The sequence below is a fragment of the Candoia aspera genome, chromosome 8 (genome assembly GCF_035149785.1).
Source record: "Candoia aspera isolate rCanAsp1 chromosome 8, rCanAsp1.hap2, whole genome shotgun sequence".
Lineage (NCBI taxonomy): Eukaryota > Metazoa > Chordata > Lepidosauria > Squamata > Boidae > Candoia > Candoia aspera.
Window position 1 is genome coordinate 37332104 of NC_086160.1, and position 24246 is coordinate 37356349.

Genomic DNA, 24246 nt, shown 5'->3' on the forward strand with positions numbered 1-24246 from the left:
TTAAAGCTAAAGACTGTTGTAATGCTTTGATTAAAAAAAAAGGTTCGGTATTTTTATATCTTGCCTCCTCCTTTCTGCTCTTTTCATTATATTTTTATCGTGTATAGTCCTAAGGAGAGTTTACCACAAAAGGACCCAAAATATTAGCTGTATTCCTATTGTGATAAAGCCTTCTACGGTTTCTTCAGTTTTGAGCATGTTTACATCTTCTTTACTTTTGCTAAATCCTTGCAAAATCTTAAGATGAAATTTATTTTCTGAAACTATATTTTGAAAGCAACCTGGATAATTTATTTTTTTATTAATCCCAAAGCAAATAAATTATATTTACTTTTCAGTTGCAATTTGAATGATGTATCAGCATATATTTAAAATACTTATTGATACAGTAATTTGTGACACGTGTAATTTTACTTTTGTCTACACCTACAGAATGTTTAGACATTACTTAACCACAAAGAATTTGGAATTCAAATGCAATGAATTAAAACAAGGAATAAACTTTTGCTTTCTATTTAATGTTATCAAAAAAGTGTAAGATTGAATAAGATGCCAGATATTATCACTCAGTACAACTGATGTCCATAAAATTAAGTTGAATTATATAGCTATTTGCTTGACTTGCCCAGCCTTGCAGATGCAGACAAATTGAAAAGAGAAGACGAGCAAAAATGATTTGTTGGCTAGGATTGATTTATGGGGAAAGATTAAAGAGTCTGAAAGTGTAAGAGGAGGATAGCTGAATCTTGGAATGGGTAGATTTGCCACATAGAGCTTGAAAATGGCAGACCTTGAAGGCCTGGGATGTTCTTGCCCTAATGGAATAACTTGAATAGAAGCAGTAGGATTAGAATCCATATAGATCTTCAGAATTTAAAACATGGAAAGCACTCTTGTAAAATAAGAATAAAACTTTGGGACAAGATTGGAAAGACAATGGAAAAAATCTGGAATTTAACAGATAACTCTTGATTTAAACAGCTATCCAGTATACATAGCGGCTTAACCACATGACTGGTGAAAATACATTTACCCATCAGTGTGTCTGCAGGGTTCCCCCTAAATATTCTACATTATCAGAGGTTCCTGCTTCATATGTTGGCTTATATTATCAAAATTATATTTTTGGATTGTCTACCCATATATTTTAATTATGCTATCTAACAAGTGTTTGGTCAAAATGTAAAACACAAAATATTAATTTTAAATAGAATAAGAGAAGCATAGAATATAGAGTGAGAAAATAAAGAAATAACAGAGCACACTAAAAATACCCTGGTGACTCTTAAGCTATAATTTGCAAAAGGTCCTTACTACTTTAGTTAAAAGCACCTAAGGGAAAAAGAAAGAAAACATATACATATGTTTTTATGTATGTTTAAAGAAAAAATACATTGAGAAATTGCTGTTGTTTCATGGGAATTACCTTCAAGCATATGAGAGGAGCAGAAGAAAAGACTAGAAATAGAAGGTATAGGTAAAAATGGCAGGCCTACAGTTGTATTGGGCTGGAATGGCTAGAAATCATTAGACATTTAATAAAAGATCACAACTGTCAAAGTACAGAAAGTCAAAATAAGAGCCTTAAATTTAGAAGCAATGCTTAAAGTGGATATTAAAAACAATACAGAATTAGTAAAGTGTGTGCAGTGGAAAGATGTTGTGCAAGGAAGCTACTGAACTATAATTGTAACTATAGAAAGAAACATTCTGAACAGGCAACTGAGATACGAAAAGACTGATTTTTTTCAAGAAACCAAAGAATCAAATGTTTAAATAATACAAAGAATAATATCTTAGGGCCTTATCACTAGTATGTATAAAATAGAGATTTTTTTTAAATATTAGAAAAATATTGCTACTGTGAGCAATTCTTGATGTTGAATTTCCTTCATAAGTTTGCTGAATGTGAGCCAGCTGATTAAAAATAATATAAAAGTAATACATTGAGGGAAAACAGTTGTGTGTGTAACATTTATATGTATATTTATTTATTATTTAAATTTATATTGCCACCCATCTCCCCCAACGGGGGACTCATATATCATATATATTTAGATTTAAGCATCTTACATGGCAAGAACTGAGAAATAATAGCCTTGCTGTACATTTAGTAGAAATATATCTAACTTGCAATATACCATATCATTTTTTAACATTCAATCCATACTAGTATAGCATTTGCTAGAAATTATCTGATATTCAATTAGATCATCAAAGACTAGAAGTATCTTTGACTAGTCCCCAAATGAGTGTAAATTTGCTACTTTGGGGGATTTTTGTAATGTGGCGAAACTTGTGCTTACCTTCAACACAGGATCACAAAACTCTGACACCTTTTAGAAGGTAAGGAGGTAGCATAGAACAGTCGGGTAATTGTGTAGCAAGTAATATATCCTATTTCATCTTATGTTGATGGGCAACCCTACTCCTTGCCTCTGCTATAGCCATTCTGTAAAAGTGCCCACAATATAATGAACTATAGTCATTATAATTCAGGAAGTTGTTTGTATGCATGCTTTCTCTCTCTTTGTAAAAACAAAAAGCAAAACTCCACACAATTTGGCTTCTGTCAAAAGCAAACAAAAAAACCCTCCCATAATTTAGGATCAGTATAATGGACAAACAGAAGAGTTAAGAATACTGGAAAGGCTGAGTCTTCCCTTAAGGGTTAGCTACCATAGTCATAGGTAGACCACACACTTTGCATGTAGAAAATGCCAGGTTCTATAGGTAGCAGACTTCTGTAGATAGCAGATTCTTGTTCCACTAGAATAATTGGCCTCATTGGTAGATGGGATGCATCAGCTATTAACTCTATTCCTGTTTTGTCCAGTTTCACCATCTTTTTCTTTTGTATCTAACACAGTACACGGACATATAAGAAGCCATATTGCTGCTTTTGTTAGAATCACAAGCTAATAAGCATACTCTTTCCAAGGAAGCAGTGTCATGCAAAGCACACACACACACAAAAGGAATAGTAACAAAGAGATTCAAGGCAGGAAATATTAAAAAAAAAAATCTAATCTCATTTATTTTATCCCAGTACTATTTACTATACCTATTATTTCTATCTGTATATACCATCATTGTTTCTACCATGGCCCTATATAGATTTTTGGTTTTTAGACACCTCTTATGTAAGGTTTCTTTCTCCTCCATCCAACTATAAGTTTCTCTGTCTTCCCCTTCCTCTTGACCCTTTCATATAATTTGAGTTAGGATTCAAGTTTGGACATAGGATTGAAACAGCACTGGTTGCTCTCCTAGATGACATATGTCATGACTTGGATGGAGGCCGTGCAGCTTTCTTAGTCTTTTTATATCTCTCAGTAGCTTTCAGTACCATTGAGCATGGTATTTTACCGGACTGCCTGCAGGGATTGGAGATTGGAGGCATTGTTTTACAATGGTTCTGTTCCTTACTCAGTGGGCAGGTTCAGTCTATGGTGATGGGGATAAGAGGTCAGTCTATCAGCCCCTGTCTTAACGGGGTTGCCACAGGACTCAGTCCACTGTTCCCTTCTCTCTAACATGGATATGAATCCACTGGGTGAGGTCATGTTACAGTTTGGGGTGTGATACTACTTCGCCAATGATACTAACTTGCTGCCACAGGCTGTAGGAATAGAGAAGGTGTATACTAGGTTGCCAAAATTAGTTGTACTTAGCCCACATGTAGCATTCCATGCTAACGGTACTGGTCATTTTTGGTATCTTTGGTTAATATTCTACAAGTTCAGTGAAGGCCCTGTTCTACATAAGCATGCTGATGCTAGTCAGTTTCTAAATGCTAATTTCAGGGAATCTATGCTTTGAATGCCATAATTTGTCACATAATTTGTAATGAAGCATATGTACACTATATTTCTTCTCCATTATGCTACTCTGTGCAAGTTAGAACCTCCTACACCTGCCTTATAAGCCAATGTATTATTGCTTGCATCCCACCAACCAAGAGATGCTACACAGTCAGGATACAGGATAAACAATAATTAATACCTTACAGCAAATGGTAAAAAGTGATTCAGTATTTTAGAGCTTTTAATTATATCTGGAAAGTTCTAGAAAAACAGTATATGACTATATACTTTCATCCAATTTATTACACAGTGAATGTCTGGGGCAGTGTTTTTTGGTATGCTGTGCTATGGCAGATACTGTTTTAACTAAAATAGTATTTCAGATTACAAGATCATAAATGTTTATCATGATAATATTTTGAGGTTATATAATGAGTATATTGAAGTTAGATTTTATCACTCAGGACACTGAAAGAATCACAGTATTATGCCACTGAGTGCAATCCTCTTCTAAGTGCAGGAATGCAAATTAAAGCTAACCTGTCAGAATGCTGCCTCTTCTTCAATATATCCAGAAAAAAGAAGAGAGACCTCAGCACTTCCTGATGGCTAATGCTTTTGTCGCCAGGAAGATTTCTCTAATACTCTAGAATCTGTAACTGAAATTTACTACTCTGTATCCTTCCTATGGGTCACTACCTTCTTATATATCCGTCTCGCCTGAGGTGGGAAAGTGGGTAACCATTCTTGGGGGTGGTTCGCACCCTAGAGTCCCTCCCACCAGCTGGAATTTTATAGCCTCTTGGATTTCATATTTATTTATTGCATTTTATAATTGTAATGTGTTTGATTTTTATGAGATTTTAACGTTTATGGTCGTAGTTTGATTTTATTGTAAACCGCCCAGACTCCCTCTTTTGGGGGAGATGGGTGGTAATTAAATTTGAATAATAAATAATAAATAAATATTTAAAATCATAGAATAGAATAGAAGAGTACTACTGTAGCCCTCTACACACCCCCGGGTTTTTTCTTTTCAAGGCTGAACGTTCCCATTTCTCTCAGTATCTCATAGTATTTTTTTGTAGTCTCCTATTTTTTTCTGGAAACCTATTCTAGTTCTTAAAAAATGGAACATAATACATAATACTAAAAATGGAGTTCCCAGGACTTTTATCTGGACAATTACTAGATTTAGATATGCTTAGCCTCTGTTAGATTATTGTATCATATACTCTCAGACTTAAGTTTTAAACACTAATTAATAGTACTAGTGGTCCATGACTTTTTGATTTTTCTTAGACATTATATCCATGTTTAACTTTCAAGTTAGCGTATATAACTCAGGGTTGGAATACATTGTGGAAGTACAGTATCACTAAAATACAAATGTTTGCCTGTATTTTACTACTTCGGCAGCATTTACAGAATATATCATTTCAGTGATTATAAAAAACATAACTGATAGATATGATAGGTTTTATAATCTTGAAAAACATATTATATAATACACATCTTAAAAATGATACAACTAATCTTGCCATTTTAAATATTTTACAATAATGATAAACATAACTTCTTTTTTTCGGACAGTTAAATTCAATGCTGGGACTTAATACAGTCTTTTGATTTGTATAATAAGATGCTTGCCAGTATGGCTGCTAAATGATTTGTTATGTTGGGGAAAATGCCAAGCTTTTGTGTATACAGGACCTCAGTTTCTTTTTGACTGATTCATTTCCTTGGGATTGATATCAGCAGGTATTGGTGCCTGCAGTCAAATTTGATTTGTTTTCTGAATGGTGTGGAGAGTTTCCAGGCCTGAACTGTTAGTATTGCTCCTAGGAGGGTGGAAAAACAGGTCAATAAAGCTCTCATTAAGATAAAAAAATAGAAACATTTGCTGGAATTATGAACAGCTTATTGATGGAGTTTTGTAGGACATGTTAATTTCCAGTAAAACTTGTAAAAATTAAAACAAAAAAACCAAAACAAATGTTACTTTGCTTAAGTGAACGGCCAGTCTCCTTTCACCTTGAATCTTGACATCATCTTTGGTGTGATATATACTAAAGATGCAGTGAATAACAAAAGCTAATCTTCATAAACAGCTAACTTTTCATCATGTCATACTGTGATCTAGTGCCAAATATATCATCATAGGCTTTTTGTAGTACGTTCTAATCTTTCTGTCTAGCAATTAGTGAGTGCTGCATGTCAAATTAAGTTAAAATTAATGGCAGAGGGGAATCTTGTACTTATTAGCTTGAAACTGTCCTAACTGGTAGTGCATAGAGGAGCTTTCCAAATGTTGCAAATGGCTATAGATTAGGTATCACATGATTGTGAAGATTAATGAATGGCCTTTTAGCTTGCTAATTTAAAGCAATACCTAGTAATTAATTCTGAATTATCAGTTGCACATTTGCAAATACCTAAAGGGAAATATAAAATTAAAGATAAGGTACATGTAAAATTCCCCTGGCTAACATAATAGCTTTCAAGTTGTTGTTGCAAGGTTACAGTAAACGAATTCATGTCATGCTCAGATTGAATGGTATTAGGGACCAGGATCTAATGCTAATGATTAAAACCACTAATTTTCCTTTGGTTTTAAAGCAATAAACAAAAAATATTTTTTGTGTGAAACAATGGGTGATATCTATCCAATTGTCTTGGCTCAAAATTTAAGTATATTATTTACCTTATTTCTTTACTGATGTGAATAACAAACATCCGTCTCTCTGCTCCTTAAGAACTCAATATGCAATATAAATCATTTTCAGTAGATGCCAGGACCACTGAACAGGTTTCGTATTTTTAAATAACTAGCAGAATGTCTTCCGGTGGCTAGAAATTTAACAAGTACTGTATCTCATTTGTTGATTTGTATAAACACTAAAAACAGGCTAGTCTCATGTAGTGATGAACTGTAGCATAGACTTTTATGGATTAGAAATTACTTTATTTGAAGAATTGAATAATTGGCCTCTCTTATGTGTTCTGGAATTCTGGAGAGCACTGTGGCAATACATCTTTGAATTTTGAAAGTCAGTGATTCTCCTCTTAAGTTGTAGAGTATCATGTAGTTATCAGAGGTAGCGAGTTCTAGAGGACAACATGCAGTGGCAAAGATCACACCCCTAGAGAAGCATATCTTCCAGATAGTTCTCCAAGGTACTGCTTTCAACTCATTTTCACAATATTTCAATTCCTGTCTGAAATACCATGCAGTGAAGGCTTCCAACATTTCTACTGCACAGTAAATATGCAGCCAGTGGCTGGAAGGCAATTTCAAAGACAATGGTCACAATCTGTTGGCTGCAAATATTGATGAAGCAACTGTAACAAGACATTTACAGTATATAAAATCTGATTTTGTAGCCATTGCTGTTCAGGATAGAGGTACTAGATAAAAGATCAGTAGTTTGAGTATAAGCCGTTTGCTATGACCCCATTTGCTTTGAATATTATACTGTACCTTGAGAATTTTTCATGGAAAACTGGACTCGAGATTGTATAATACATTTATAAAAATAATATATATTTTAATCCCAATTAATTATAAACACCTTGCCATTTTGTCCATTTTATAAGTATTCTGAAGAAAAAATAAATTTTGCATGCTGCATATACTTCTACTAATAAAATGCTGGTTTTACAAAAATGATGCAAGTTTTAACTTGTTACGTGTTCCTGTTTCATATATCCATTAGACAAATACCATTTTACAGAAATTCCAGATAGAATATGTACCTTGTTACTGAATGAGAAGGTGTCCATGAATTTCCTTGTCAAAGCTTACTGCCCTGAAACTCGTTTGCCTAAGGGAATATTTAAGGCTCCAGATACCAAGTTAGGTGATAAAAAACTCTACAGGGCTTAGGTTAGCTCTTTGGGAAATGAATCTTTAAAAATTGAGCTATATATCTCTCAGTTCATTGCACCTTTGTCAAGATGAATGAAAAAAATATATTGCTGACATAGATAAGAAAGAGTGAACAAAATGGAAAAATGCGTGATAGCAACTAGGAGGAAAATACTGATTCACTTTTGGTTCAGAAACAGCTGTTGTCTTACACTGAAATTAGGACCGCTGGAGGTTTTATTTTACCTTTCATTCCTTCTGTTTTCTCTGATGAGGATGATGGAATTAAAACATCGGCAACTCAAATTCTTCTCAGGAATATTCTCCCCGCTGCCTTAACAATATTTTATGTCCTACTTGTTGGCTGAAGAGAGCAGTGTGGAAGTTCAAATTATATATAAAATTAAACATGATAGGTATATGTTAAATAACCTGAGTAGAAAAATACCCTTCTATTTTAATTTGTATCTTACAATGTTGATCCATATAGAATTTGCTATATATAAGATAATGGCTAATCAGTAAGAATGTTATAGTGAAAGAGAGAGCTAATATTACTTGATATCAACTAAGTTTTGGGCAGATAGCAGATCATTGGAAAGTTATATGCCTGGAAACCTTTCTTACAAAATGGTATACATTCTGATTCCCAGCGACAGGGCAAAATTTGTTTCTCATGAATTTTTAACATTACAAATTGTCCTGTCCACAAACAAATTAACCGTCCAAGGATGATATCAGCAAAGGCATCCATGGTGACCTTGATAGGCAAAGACTTAATTCAGAGCAGTCCAAGGCTCAAGTTCCATAAAGTTCCTTACAAATGGTCTGGATTCTGTGGCAGGAACACAGTGTATAGCAAATTTAACAAGAAGTAAACTTTAAAGATTTACAAATTAAAATGATTCTAACTGTTCTGTTTTTAGGGGGTGTTGTCAGGCATGGACAATGGCTTGAAGTTAGCAGGAACGCAGACATGTTTTCGGCATGAGAATTTATACAAGGCCAGGCTATCCCAGAAGTAGTTCCTATACCTGATTTTTCTCAGATAAAAACTGTATATTGGAAATTAAAGAATATATAGTATGTATACTAGACTCTTGGATCTCTGTCTGAGCAGCGATGGGGCTAGTCAGCTCTTGATTGCAAAAATGGAAGTATTCTGGAGTAGCAACTTACTCACAAATATAGTCTGTCCTGCCTAATATGCTATCACACAACCTGATGTTTATCTCTCTGGCTTTGGTGTGACAGTAACAATGTGCTTGTAGACTAGGTGCTCAGTATCCATAGATGAAATGTCAGCAGCAACAGCAGGCCATGTTGTATTATGTCTCTAGTACTAAGATGTGGTTCCTCTGAGTCCGATTTGCCTCAACCTCTTCCTCCTTTTTTCTTTGCTGTATAATCTAATAATGGTGTTCCACCTCTTAACAATCCCATCAGATACCAATCATATGGGCAGTGCCTTGACCATGAAATAATCTCAATTTCACTTTAGGGAACAATACAATTGGAGCTAACTAAATGGATTAATATTAAAATCATTTCCCTATTTTCCCTACAACTTATGTAAAGTAAGGCACTATAGGACAATATGCATATAAGTAGGTGTGGAGATGTGGCTGGCTGAGGCATGATATATAGTTTTTTTCCTTTCCAACCCAATGCTTCTAGAATTGAAAACTGGTTAAATCTGAGATAACTAACTATGTACGAAAATAATAATTAGGTGTTCAGTCTAAACAGTGAGGTGGATTTATTTATTTATTAAAATATTTTTATTTTGCCAACTACACATGGACTTCAGGTAGCTTACAACATATCCATGAAACCCAGAAACCCACTCCATTAAAACCAGACTGAATTATACTAATTGCTATCTAACTGCTCTGTGTGGATTCTGTGATAATTACATATATTTACAATTACTGTGCAAACATCTGTATATATGGGGGGAAATGTATAGCAGATTTAGCAAGACTTAAACATTAAATATTTACAAATTTAAACAATTTTCACTGTTCTGTTTTAAAAAGGTAACTTTTGAAATACATAAACAGAACCTTTCTCGGATGTTCAGGGAATACGAAGAGAAAGGAGATGAAGGTTGCAGTGCTGGTCCATCATCCATTCTTAGAACTATCTCAGGTATTAGTAAAGATGCTGAAGTTACTGAGAAGCTCCATCGTCTTGAAATAAAAGAAGCTGATACTTTGACAGTTGATGTTGACAATAGTAGCATGAAAAACAGGATTTTGAGGGATGAAAGCAGATTATCTGATTTTGAAGAACGCAGTAAGTCAGAAACAAACAAAGAAAAAACCGAAATAGAAAATGTTCAGAAAACTCTTGATTTAAATAAAACACCTGGTTTAGAACTTCGTCTACAAGCTCAAGTGACAAAACAGAGTTCAGAATCTACTGTTGAAATTACTGGAATAAACCATGAGGAAAAAGAAGTAACTACCACTGATGCACAATCAACTTTAGAAAACATTGTTGAAGAAACATTAGAAAGCCCAGAAATTTTAGAAAACGTAACACCAGAAGTATGTGTGGAAGAGGATGAAGATTTTGTTGATTTAAAAGAGGAGACTAATCTGGCACTTACATCAGAAGAATGTGTTCCAAAACCCAATGAGGAACATGCTTTGTGTGATAGCCAGGTAATGTTAGATGTACAGCAGCATGCTGCTTCCTCAAAAGGACCTGTTTCAATAGATGTACCTAAAACTGTTGAAAGATCAGTGGAAACAGAACAGCAGGATTGCTTGCCAGAAATTGGTGGTCCTGAAATAAACAGAGCTCAGTCAAATTCAGACACTGAGAATAACACTGATGACAAAAATACTAATCAACCCCCAACCAAGGCAATTGTAGATAACATGCAACCACAGACTTCAGAAACATTAATTGCTTCAGATAAGAAAATTGCCAGACTTGATGTTTCCAGCATTGCATCAGATACTGAAAGATTAGAATTAAAACCCCATGCAAATCCAGAAGTAAATCAGCCTCCCAGAGCCATTCCTGAGGTAGGTTTTACACTACTTCTATCTATTTAAGTAATTTTAAAATGTTTAGTAGAGAGCATAAGTGTGTGTGTGTCTGTATGTGTGTGTGTGTGTGTGGGAGAGAGAGAATGACTGTCTACGTAGCTAACTTTTTATTGCAATTATAGTTAATAATGCTAATAGATTTGTAGTGATCTAGATAGGTGGTTTAACTGCAAATATTATAAAGCTGAGAATAAAGTGTTGCATAATTTTCTGTATAAATTTTTAATAATTTAAAACTAGAATGTATTTAAGATGTGCATCACTTATGCATTATTCCTAATTAAAGTGATGTACCTAAGTGCTTCCCTCCTGCAGAAATACCTTCCAGTGGATAACCATCAAGTTACATCACACTTCCTCAAAGGAGGAAAATCACAGGCAGCAGCAATATATGCACCCTATGTGGTAAGGTCTAGCTGCTGCTTATTCTTACCTTGGCTGGCAGAGATGGTGGCATAGTTGCTAAGTAGTATATAGAATTGGTATGATTGCTTGCCATTTTAAAGCATAGTTTCAAATAATAATGACTTTATAAAATTAGTATCAACTATATCATACCTTTTAGAGTATGAACAGCTTTTCCTGGGATTAGATATCTGCTAAGGCTGAGATGAAATTTTCAATTTGATCTTTAGCTTGACTTATATCTACATCTATATTTATATCTATATTGTTTGTAAAGACATCTAGGCAATGTGATTCATCAGATCAAAATGTAGGAACTGCTGCAGATGGGCAGAGAAGGGATTCTAGATCTACCATGTTCCGTATCCCTGAATTCCGATGGTCTCAAATGCATCAGCGCTTACTTACAGATCTGCTCTTTTCAATTGAAACAGATGTACAGATGTGGAGAAGGTAATGCCATCTATGAAATCTTAGGGAGTTTACATAGTGTAAGCAAAATCTATAAAACTGTATCCTAATTAGAAAAAATAAGTTGAATTATATTTTTAAGTGGATGAACTGTAATATATAACTGAGTTGTCAAAGCTGAATTGGAGCCTTGCATTGCAAAGTTGCATATTAGCATTTTCTGAAATGCTGCTCATGCCAAATCTTTTTTCCTTTTAAATGTCTCTTGGTTGAATTCTGTTTTCTTAGAGTACAAGGATTGTTTAGGATTAAGAACTGCATTGCATAAAAAATATACTCTTTTTATATGTTTTTCCCCCCCACCCTTGTGGTTTTTCTTGACTTGAACAGGAAAATAATGCCTCTCCAAAACCCAGCCAACTCTGTACACTGTTTTTTCTTTCAACCTATTCTACTGCTTTGGTGCTTTACTGAAACTCTGTGGTTGCTTTTTTAAAGTAAGGTTCAGCAACATCCAGGATTACTGAAAAGAAGTTGCTGTGCACAAGAGGTTCCCTTGAGCATAAGGGTGTTATTTAAAAAGCAGAATCAAATATTAGAAAATGATCTTGTGCAGTCTAGAGGTGAATAGAAAGGACTATTGCCTGTCTAATCTGAACTTGCCCAGCTCATCAATTTTAGTCTATTGATTGACCAAACTGAAAATGTACTAAATCACATATGCAATGAATTCTTTGGTTGAAAGCCCAAGCAATAGAAGGAACCTCTTGCATTTATTTGTTGTAAAAAGAAATGAATTTCTTTATGCTTTCTATTTTTAAAATTCCTTTTTGCTTAGAAAGGGAAGTGTGCAATATCTTTGTAAGATACTAGTTTCCTCTTAAGAGGCTTCAGATCTAGTTTATATCTCAAGGGAAACTTATTCTGATGATTTGTACAGTGTCCTTTGCTGCATTAGATAATAAGAGTTCATAATAATAAATAATTATACACCACACACTTAGACACAGTTTCCAGTCTGTGTTCTGGAGAAGATTAGAAGAATAAGGAGAGGGCATTTTCAGGTCAAGATGAAGGTACTGTATACTGCAGTTTAGGATGCTGATACGTGATTCTTGACTGCAGGAGAAATTTTTGGTTGACGTAAGTAAATAATACTGTAATAAATAAGTATTTTATAACACTGCAACAGAAATTACACGTATCCTGTGTATTTTATTTTGGAGCAGTCATTCTACCAAGACTGTGATGGACTTCGTGAATAGCAGTGATAATGTCATCTTTGTACATAACACAATTCATCTCATCTCTCAAGTGATGGATAATATGATTATGGCTTGTGGTGGCATATTACCTTTGCTTTCGGCTGCTACATCTGCTACAGTAAGAAATTCAGTTTCCAATACATAAGTGTTTTGTGTGCTTTTCCTTGTGCATTGAATTTTACTAAACTAAGAATTATGAAACTAAACTACGAAACAGTTAACTGTCAAAACACTAAGAAAATATTAAAATTTTTAGTTGACTTTTAGCAGAATATGCACCAAATAAATATAAGCAAATATGTTACTGTTGAACAACTCTCTTCAGTCATTATCTACCTCATTTCTTAAAATGGGGAAAATAAAGAAGGCATCCTGTTCCATTAATAATTACTTGGAACCAGTGTTCATTATTTATATTGTCATTATATATTGTATTATTGGACAAATAAATCAGACATTTCAAACATCAATTCCATGCATTTATTTATTTATTAAATTTCTCTGCCGCCCATCTCGTGTACAACAACTCTGGGCGGCTTACAAATAATAAAAATGGCAAATCGCTAAAAACAATTCAATATAACTATAAATATAAATACTTACAAATACAAATACAGAATACAAAAAGTAAAATATAAAATTCAAGATGGGAAATAAGATCTTATCCTTGGTGCTGTCATGGGGCCAACCACCCCCATGAATAGCTGTCCCCCCTCCCATCCCAGACCAGGTGGCATAATCATGTCTTTACTCCCTTCTGAAAGGCTGGGAAAGTGGGGGCCTGTCTACCTTCATGGATAGCTTGTTCCAAAGGGTGGGTGCCACGGCAGAGAACACCCTCCTCCTGGACTCTGCCAATCGCCAATCCCTCATGGACAGGGTTCGTAACATGCCCTCTCTGCCTGGCTGGGTGGGACGGATATGTATACAGGCAGTCCTCATTTAGCGACCACAAATGGGACCAGCAGTGTGGTCACTAAGTGACATGGGTGCTAACTGGAAAATCATGCGATCGTGACTCTGCTTACGATTTTACTTCAACTTTCCTTTTTCCCCACTCCCCCACCCTTTTGAATGCTCACCCTGGTGCTGGGATAATTAGAAAGAAAGGAATTGTTTGTATTTACATTCATTGGAAAGGAAGGGATTACAAGAGAGTAAGCGGGCACACAATGGGGAATGCACATTAAAAGGAATGCACTAGCACTGGCTGTTTGCCTAGCGTCCTTGCGGCTCCCAGCCCTGAACTACTTAGGAGGCAAATAAAAGCTGAAGATGTGAAAATAATAAAAGTCTTGTCAGTTACAGGCAGCTGCTGTGAACCGGCTAATTAAGGTCACAGAGCTGAGGTTCTTAGCTTGCAGTTAGTGCCTTTTGGGGAAGTGCTGTGCTGTGGAGAAAAGCAGCTCTGGAAGAGATTGCTTGTTTAGGCAATCTCTCAGCTCTGTGAGCGGGGGGAAGAAAAAAAAAACTAATCAAGCATAGGACATGTCCTAACTGACTTTAATGGTGAAAAAGCAACAGAGATGCTGTGAAAGTCATAAATGTGGGCATTGATTCCAAAGTTACTTTTCATTACTGTGGTAACTTTGAATGGTTGCTGCCTGAGGCAGTTGCTAACAAGGTCTACCTGTACATACATCCAGAATACACATTGGGCTATAGTAATTTAGGGAAGTACATAGAAATAAAACATGTTTTCAATTTTCCAGCATGAATTGGAAAGTATTGAGCCAACTCAAGGACTGTCAGTGGAAGCTTCCATAGCATTCCTTCAAAGGTTAATTAGCCTTGTGGATGTATTAATCTTTGCAAGTTCCCTTGGATTTACTGAAATTGAGTCAGAGAAAAATATGTCATCTGGTGGAATTTTACGACAGTGTCTTCGACTTGGTAAGCAAATAGTTGTCTAGTACTGAAATGGTTTTGGTTTTTGATAAATTATCTTAAATATATTCAAAATTCCTGTCATCAAACTTACCATGCTCCTCTGCCTATCCAGAGATCTGGAGGCTATTTATAAAAAAAGGCTGTTTGGAGAAAGAAGCATGATCTAAACTTAAATGAATTCCAAATTCTTTATTATGAGACTATAGTATGACTTGAAACCAAAGGCAAGAGAGATTATAATAGAGTAGTTTAGTTTAGATTTTGATGCAGATTTAAAATCTAATATATGCAGGCATACACATGCATCACACATAAGGATCCAGGAACTCTTAATTCGACTTTTATATTGTCACATCTTACGATGAAGATTTACCTTTACAGAATATGGGTAAAACATTTTGGTTCATTCTACAGATAAGATTATTAAATGTGTTTTCCAGAGAGGAAAATTGGAGGAAATTGGCATAGTGATGACCTCTTCCAAATTATATTTAAGAATGACAAGATAATATGCATATTATGCTTAATCCAAATTAACCTTGTATAGCCAGAAACAACTAAGATCCAACAAATAGGTGGGTAGGGAGGGAAAGAAGGAAGGAGAGGCAATTTTTCAGAAATTCCCTTTGTAGGCTTCTATGCCTCCATCTCCCATTCTGTGTTAAAGAAGTCTCCAAACATTGCTATAAGTTTTCTAATAGGCAAAATGTCCTGCAGAGTAGAAAAGGAATTATTACTTCCTTTCTAGAAGGAATGGAAAATTCTTGAATCTTATGTACAAAGCATTCTAGAATATCCAATCACAATGTTCTAGGGATGGTTCATATATTTCTGCAACTAGGTGGTTCAGAACCATGTGGTGTTCTAGATGTTTCATGACAATATTATGTCTCTAACATCAGAAACCACTTTTGGTCTGAACAATCCAGTCCAAAAATAGATCACTCACCTTTGGAGTACTGTGGAGGTAAATGAGGCATTTCTGGAATCAGATTGCAGCAACAGTGAATGTTTGGTGCATCTCACTGTGATTAAAAAAGGTAAGTGAAATGTCACACAAACTGAAAAATAATACATCTTAATAAAACTTAATTTTTAAAAAAAATTGATTGTCCTTTGGATTATAAACCAAATTCTGCTTGTTATGAGATATATGCCTTTATCTTTAGGTTAGTTAAGTTTACTTGAAGATTGAAATCTCTAAAGTTCAGCAGTCCTTAAAATATATCCTTTCATTTTAGTATGTGCAATAGCTGTCAGAAATTGTTTGGAATGTCAGCAGCAGCATGTCTTAATGAAGTCTAGTGGAGAAAATGTTAAGCATCAGAAAACAATACAAAGCCTTATAGCAGCAGGACGGACTGGAGCAAAGGTAAGTGTTTTTTTTAAATCAATGCAGGGAAATGTTACTGTTGTCTCTCTCTAACCTGATGAAGGGGGCGTGGTGGCTCAGTGGTTAAGACATCAGGCTTGACCGGAATGTTGCAAGTTTGGCAGTTTGAGAGCTGAGTGCCACACGACAGAGTGAGCTCCCACACTCGCCCCAGCTTTTGCCAACCTAGCAGTTCGAAAGCATGCAAATGCGAGTAGATAAATAGGTACCACTTCGGCAGGAAGGTAACACCATTTCTGTGATTGTCATGCTGGCCACGTGATGTGGAAGTGTCCTTAGACAACGCTGGCTTTTTGGCCATGGAAACGGAGATAAGCACTGCCCCCTAGTGTGTCATTAGACACGACTAAACGGGAATCTTTACCTTTTTTATAACCTGATGAATAAGTTTATATGGCTTTTTTATACTAATGTAGTCATTAGAGACACAAGTATGGTTCTTTAATTATATGAACGTTTATCTTAAGTTAGATATATATATATAACAGTTCCACAAATAAATGCTGTCACTTCTCAGGAAGAAAGATGAACTAAATATAAGTCCTAAATACTTCTAGCTACTTTCCACAGTTTTATTTTATATTTCAAACCCTATATAAATGTTTTGAAAAGCTATGATGCAACTGATTTTTCATCAGGTATAGGTGTGATAGTTCTACGGTGTTCTTCAAAATTAAATAATACCCTGTTTTCTTTTGAACAGAGTCCAGTTGATATTGTGACTGGAGGGATTTCTCCAATAAGAGATATTGACAGACTTCTACAGGATATGGATATTAATCGACTCCGTGCAGTGGTATTCAGAGATATAGTGAGCAAATTTTCTACTTAATATGCTTTTTTAAAAAAATCATCTATAGCTATTAACCTTATGCAGCATCCCATGGTACCAAAATCTAACAGTGTGTTTACAAGACTTGTAAAATGGGGTAAATTGTAATTGTAAAATTTTAAACGGGGGTCATAAAAGTTGTTCCTGCAGGTGCTTTCAATTTTATGAATACTACTCACTCTTTTTTTCTTGAAATGAGAGTGTGAGTTATATGCCCAGAACATTGGCACTGTGTTCCTAGAGTAGTTCAGCCATCAGGACAACCTAAGCTCTCTCCGTTTACACACCAGGACTGGAATAAATCTAAATAATTTCTCTTATGTAGCCAGACACATGAATAGAATGGGGTAGAAGAATTCTGAAGCTGCAGGTTTTTTACTTCATTCAAATATAAAACTAGAATAATATCAGATGCCTAGATTAGAATTTTTCTTCATGGGAGGAAGTCTTCTGTGTAACAGAATATTCAAAATTATGAACCAAAATGTTCTGCTACTTTATCTACATATGCGATTTGCAAAGATCAGGATTTAGTGCTAATATTAAATGAGTACAATGCAGAGTGTTCCAGAGATGCTTCAGCAAATTATAAAAGTGCTCCTATAAACTCCACAGCTATCAACGTTGTGGCATCATGTTCTCCTGAAGAATCTGGGAGCCTCTCTACTTATTTTTGGCAGCAGCCCTGGATAAAGAGTCTTCTGTGCTTGCATACTCATGCTAAGACTTTGTAGGAAGCTCTTTGAAACAGCTGCGGTAAGGTTCTTTTAAAGATACATGGTACCCCGATGTCTTGAGCAGCAGATTTGAAGAGATACTTTGCTTCCCAAAGTGTCAGTCTAAGTGATTCACACAGCCCTAATAAATCCCAGTAGATTTTTTTCCTATAGTTTGAGGAAATTATTTTGTGGCAGTAGTGTGTAATATAGTCCATAGTGTAATATGATAAAATGATTTGTTTTTCAGGAGGACAGTAAACAGGCACAGTTCTTGGCTTTGGCTGTAGTATATTTTATCTCTGTACTCATGGTATCAAAATACAGAGATATCTTGGAACCACAGGATGAACGGAGGCAATTTCAACCTGCTCAGTCACCCAAAATAGGTTGGTAATGTAGGTTACTTACCTGGAAATAAACTTTATTGATCAGAGCAGGACATCCATAAAATTATAAATCTCAGCAACTTTAAGACATGTGACTTCAATTCCTGGAATTCTTACCATTTGCCATGCTGTTTGGAGAATTCAAACTAGGAGTTGAAGTCCACACATCTTAAACTTTCTAAGGTTGGAAAATACTGTTATAAATCACAGGTTTGGAGCAGGCCATATAGATCATGGAGTGCAAACTACTTTTCAGTAAATACATCCAAATTACAGCGTATGTTTGACAGATATATAGGATGTTGCTATTCATTTATATTATTTGGGTGCATAATGGTGAATATTTTTATTTTTAGATTAGGTTCTATTCAAAATAATCTTTATCAACATTCTGGATAATTCATTGATTTGTTTACATGACCTATGATACTGGTTTTGATTATGAAAAATGTGATTAATAACGACACTTTCATATAATGTGTACTTTAAAAAATATGAATTGAAAGATTTATTACATTTAACCTGCCACTTGAAAACTGATGTTAAAAACTTCTTCTGATCATTACTTTTAAATACGGAGTTAGTTTACTAGTCCTGAGGGGTTCTTGGAACCAATCATGCAAAATTTATTTTTCAAACAAGGTTTTGCTTACTGCCCAGAACATTATTTTTTAATATTTTGTTGGCTTTATACAATTCAATAGGTTAAAAAAATTATATTAATGGTAAACATAAAATGGGATTAATATCCTTCAGAAGTTAATTGGATGGTACTTTATGCTAATACATTGATATAAATAATAATCACATTTTAAGAAATGCAGTCTTAGTCCAAGTGCAACCCTGTAGGGAGGGATAAATTGATCATGTCAAATAGATAAATAGTTGGGAATAGAGAAGTTAGTGCATTGATTTATTAACAGGTAAAGAGTCCTGCCATTTTTGCTTGTATGACTTGTATGACTGGAAAGTTCAAGGTTGCAAAGTTCCAGATAACTACTAGACGGCAGGAAAGAGATATAGAAGCCATCCACTTACTTCCCAGATAGGTTGGTTTTACTGGAAATTAACATTAAAATAATAGCAACATTGGATCTGGAGCTATTTTCCACCAGTTACAGAAGGCCATGATATTCTATACAGTATAGCAGTGTTTCTCAACCTTGGCAACTTTAAGATGTGGCTGGCTTTGGAATTCTGGAGGTTGAAGTCCAGACATCTTAAAGTTGCCAAGATTGAGAAATTTTGCATTATAGCCTTATTTGTTTTCTGGATTCACTGTGTTCTTGTTTGACAAGCTGTAGCCTATCTACCCAACCAGTTCCTTTTCAGCCCTAATATCTGATGACTAAGTGAAAAGACGTCATAAGTACTATAAATATAATGCAAGTTTAATTAGTCTAGAATTGGAATTTTTAAGAACACATATTTATTTTAATTTTTATTAAGACAGCATTTCTGTATAAAATAATCTCATCAAGGTAATTCTGATATTTTATGCTATACCTTTATATATGTCTCAAGATGAGGAAAAACAACCTGAAGCTATTACCACTTTAAGTCAGGAACCTGCTGAGGAGTCAGAAAGTGTGATGTCTCCACAAAGAAGGGATTCGAGAATTGAGGAGGAAGCACATTCTGGATCAGGACACAATTCTGAGGCGGTTACTGAACCAGAAAGACAGAGTATAAGTACAGGTCCAGATGCAATCAGTGAAATACTGTGTACACTTTCTTCAGAAGTTAATAAATCTCAAGAAAACAGAAATGAAGTACATAGTGAGGTAGATGGTAAAACTGCATCCTCTGTGCAAACTGCAAAAAACGTCAATGTGAAAGACATTCTAAGAAGTTTGGTCAGTGCTCCTGCAGAGGGAGCCACAGTGGACCCTACTGTTCTTCCACCTGTTTTTCTTGGAGTCCTTGGTGATGGTGCCACTGCACAACCAATGCAGTTTCAGTCTTTTGACAGGTAAGAATGATTAAACCTTGATCTATATAAAATGATTTGTGAGGTTTTTTTAAAAAGAATTCTTTTAGTATTTTGCTTAAAACTGCATACACATAAGTATAATTCTGCTCTGAATACATCTAAACGTATAATGTAAAGATAAAACACATAAAAGTGTTTTAAGGTATGACATTAATTTGCAATTGTGCTGCATGGTGTAGACTATTTAAACAATAATTTTAGGATCAGGGTATACTTAAACAATTGACTTTACAACTTCTAAATAAAACTATGAGAAGAATAACATGGTAAAAATCAGTTGGATTGAGATTTCATATTGTGATGTTGAAATTATTTAGCCATGGTGGTAAAATTTTGAGCTAGAGAAAATAAAAATTAAAAAAGCAAGCTTTTGTAGATCAAAGAAAGGAAAGTCAGCATCAGTTCCATTTTTTTTCAGGATTGCTTTGTGATGTGTTGAAGACTTTTTGCATTAGAGGCAACAAATGCAGAATGAAAAGACATAAGTAAAAATATGTATTGTTGCTGTTTTAAGGGGACAAAATAATGGACATAAAGGATAGTATAGTTTCTTTCTGCCAGACTGCAGAGTATAACAAATTAGTTCTAATGCCTCATGACAAGGTGCACAACTTACTTTCATAACTTTTTTAGAATAATAGGACACTAAGAGTGTAAACTGAAACATATATAGTTAGTAAAGAAGAACTGCAAGAGCAGGAATTTCATGAGAAGGTGTGTGCACCGCTGGGTCAGAAACTTTCCATATGATAAATAGTTATATTAGTAAGGTGAATGTTAATGCTTCTTAGAGCTATATCATGGTATAGACATCATTCTATTCCATGTTCAGTATATATTTGTAGTTATCATCTGGACCGTTAATTCCTTATGCCTTTTTGCTGCGTCATTTATTCTATAGTTTGTATTAATACATTAATGGAATAGCATCAGTTACTACTATATTGTCCCAAGGACTAAATACAATGAATGTACTGTTCTACAGGCAGTGTTTGTGAAAGAAAAAATGAACATAAAACAGGTGAAAATCTTTGCATGACTGAAGTTACTTTTTAAATTTTTATTTATTAAATTTATATTACCGCCCATCTCTCCCGATAGGGGACTCTGGGAGGTTTACAATAAAATAATGCTTGATTGCTCAATTTTATTCTATTAATTTAGCTAAAATCAACCACCTTTAGGTTCCATTTAAATAAACTGTATCCTTGGCTTTGTATTGTTATATGACTTTGCTTACTAAACTTCTAAATTTCCAATTATTAGGCAAGTTGGAGAAAGTGATCAAAATTAATTTGAATGCATTTGTGAATACAGAATATAGTGTTGCTGTATTAAAGGGGCAAAAACTAAAACCATTTAAAAACATTTTGTAAAATTTTCTAGTGGTCTAAAGAGTTTAACATGTGGTGGAAGCTTTTTGCATCCTCTGCTCCCATTTTCTTCCAAATTATATATAAGGGTGCTGTAGTTTTGGGGTGATTGTGGGTAGAATGGGTTATGACCTGTTGTTCAGGAAATGAGCTACGTTTAAAAAAGGTTTTTATCTCCAGAGACACCACGATACTAACATTACAGTTGGAAACTTGCAGCAAGCTGGCTTCAGCATGTTCTGAGGAACTTAGTGTGTCTGGTTTATATTTAATGTATTGTCTTGTGTGGAACACAGGGCTTTGCAAATTAATTTTTGGGGTTGCGGGGAGAAGACACCTTGTTAAAAGTTTTTCCTATTGTAGCAGTTTTACAGAAAAGTATCTCTGGGAATTTCAAAGCATCTCTCTGATCCTACATTTATCTCAGGAATGTTGTGTCAGAAATCAAAACTCTCCTCATATTTTAAGGATTATCAACTTTTCAGCCATAGCTGGAGCGTATACAATAACAGCTATGTGAGTGAGACCTAGCTGAAAGACTGCCAGGTTGTAGATTTTTGCAAACAAGAAGGTGATGTGTGTTCATTCCCATATCCACAACTACTCTTTTATCTTACATGGAGATTCAATCTGGTGATTAGTGGGTGCCAGGGATGTATCTTGATAAAAGTTCAAGGCCTGGTCTGGCTTTTTCATTAAGGAAGTAGAGACACTGAATTGGCAGACTATTTGCAGTATTTATTCTCTATAATCTCCCAGGAGCAAAATACTACTTCATTTCTTTTTTATTGTAAAAGTGTTGGAAATTATCTAAAGTCCTGATGAATAAAATATATTAAACAAAAATAAACTGTGGTTTAACTATTAAAAATAATGAAATCTGATCTTACATTTTTCAGTACTTTTAAAAATAAAAGATGAGTAATAGAAATAGTTCTTTGCAGTGAAAACAAGTTTTGAAGGTAAACATTTTCCTATTTTAAGGTATTTTAGAGTTTTCATAATGATTAAATATATGCTAGCATGCATATGCATTTATCCTTCTAATTCATGAGTCCATTAGTCTCTGTCAAATGTGCAAATCATCTGAATTATGAGAATGTACTTTTATTATTTCAATAATCATCAGTTTTGCGTTGGAGAAACAGATGAAATGAATAAATAATGTAAATGTTGCAAATGTCTTAATCATTGGCTTAAAATGTGTATTAATTTGTTTAGTTTTTAAATAATTTTAGAGTCCTATAGACAACGGTGACACCATTATTATTTTTAAATTAGTAGGGAAATATTCAACCCATCTCATATCTTTGCATCTGTTTTCCTCAATTCTTAGGAATTGAATTAATTTTCAGTGTAGTGTTGATCTTGTACTTTCAAAAAGGCTAGCCTCAGAATGAAATTACCTATTCCAGGAAAGACTTCAGCTGTTACATATGTCATGCAAACACAGATATTAACACAGAGTCACTTTTTTTTAATGTAATGTAACAGGTACAGAAAGATAGAACTTTTGTAAGAACTTTCAGAACAAAGTAAAAGGTCAAAATCCAGGGGCTCTTTAATTAATAACACATGCAAATCTATGTAATCCCATTGCATACCATAGATGAGCAGCATAATTCTTTTTGGAGAGTAGTGGTTTTCTCCTTGCAACCCTGACATGCACCCTGTTGTTGTTCAGTGTTCTCCTGATGGTAGTTTCATGAACATTGACATTCACCAATGCAAGAGAGTTTTTTAGTTCCTTAAACATTACCCTGGGGTTCTTTGAGACCTCACACCTTGCTATTCGTGTGATCTTGGGGAAGGAGAACAATGGTGTTGAATTGCCTCCATTTATAGATCATCTGCCTGACAGTGGACTGGTGGAGTCCAAACTCTTTGGAAATAGTTTTGTAACCTTTTCCAGCCTGGTGAGCATCAACAACTGCTTCTGAGTTCTTTAGAAATCTCCTTTGTTCAAGCCATGATACACTTCCACATACTTGTGTTGTGAAGATCAGGCTTTCATACTGAATACCCAGAATTTTGTTCTTTTAATAAGACAAGACCTCCCATACTCACACCTGATTATCATTCCATTGATCAAAACACCTGACTCTAATTTCCCCTTCAAATGAACTGATAATCCTAGAGATTCACATACTTTTTCCACCCACAAATATGTAGCTTTGAATCATTTTCTCCTATAAATCAATGAAAAAACTATAATGTTTTTGACTCATTTGTTTAACTGGGTTCTCTTTATCTAGTTTTGGGAATTGTATGGAGAACAGATTGTGTTTTACGTCATATTTATGTAGAAATATTGAAAATTCAAAAGGGTTCACAAACTTTTAAGCACCACTGTATATGCTGTGTTTATCTTTTTAATATTTTTTCTCTGCTTCTTTTCTTTACTTTTCCCTCCATTTCTCCTATGCTGTTACACTATTTTTTTTGTGGATGCATGTGTTAGATGCACTTTCTCACTAGTAAATGCTGCCTAGCAGTATTGCTTTAAAAATGTCTGTGATTTCTTGGCAATTGTTTTATTTCTTTTCCTTGTCGTTAAATAAGCAGATAAACACAGTGGCTGTAACTTTGCAGCTCTGGTTTCAATGTATTGATCTTGTCCAAATTGAATAAAGCAATAGAAGTTGGGGCTGATTGATCATACCTTTAGTCAAAGAGAAAGTAACCTTAATTTGAACCTTAATTTGTATAAGATTATAGGAAGATCTCAAATTGTAAACACAAGGGTGCTTCTTTAGGGGTACCTATCTCTTGAGTACCAGCTGAATAAAGTAGTAGATTTCCCAATAAGACACAGATTGCTTTGTATAATCTCATTTAATTTA

At 34.6% G+C, this 24246-nt stretch overlaps 1 protein-coding gene across 3 annotated transcripts in view; it reads left to right on the top strand.

The window, feature by feature from the left end:
• LRBA (LPS responsive beige-like anchor protein) overlaps window positions 1-24246 on the top strand; it is a 409112-nt gene that overhangs the window by 68676 nt on the left and 316190 nt on the right. For all 3 annotated transcript variants that reach the window (XM_063310174.1, XM_063310176.1, XM_063310175.1), the window contains exons 22-29: window positions 9714-10712; window positions 11419-11594; window positions 12782-12935; window positions 14530-14710; window positions 15949-16079; window positions 16804-16911; window positions 17899-18037; window positions 19562-20009. In XM_063310174.1, the coding sequence (XP_063166244.1) occupies window positions 9714-10712; window positions 11419-11594; window positions 12782-12935; window positions 14530-14710; window positions 15949-16079; window positions 16804-16911; window positions 17899-18037; window positions 19562-20009 (2336 nt within the window). The remainder of the gene's footprint in view (window positions 1-9713; window positions 10713-11418; window positions 11595-12781; window positions 12936-14529; window positions 14711-15948; window positions 16080-16803; window positions 16912-17898; window positions 18038-19561; window positions 20010-24246) is intronic.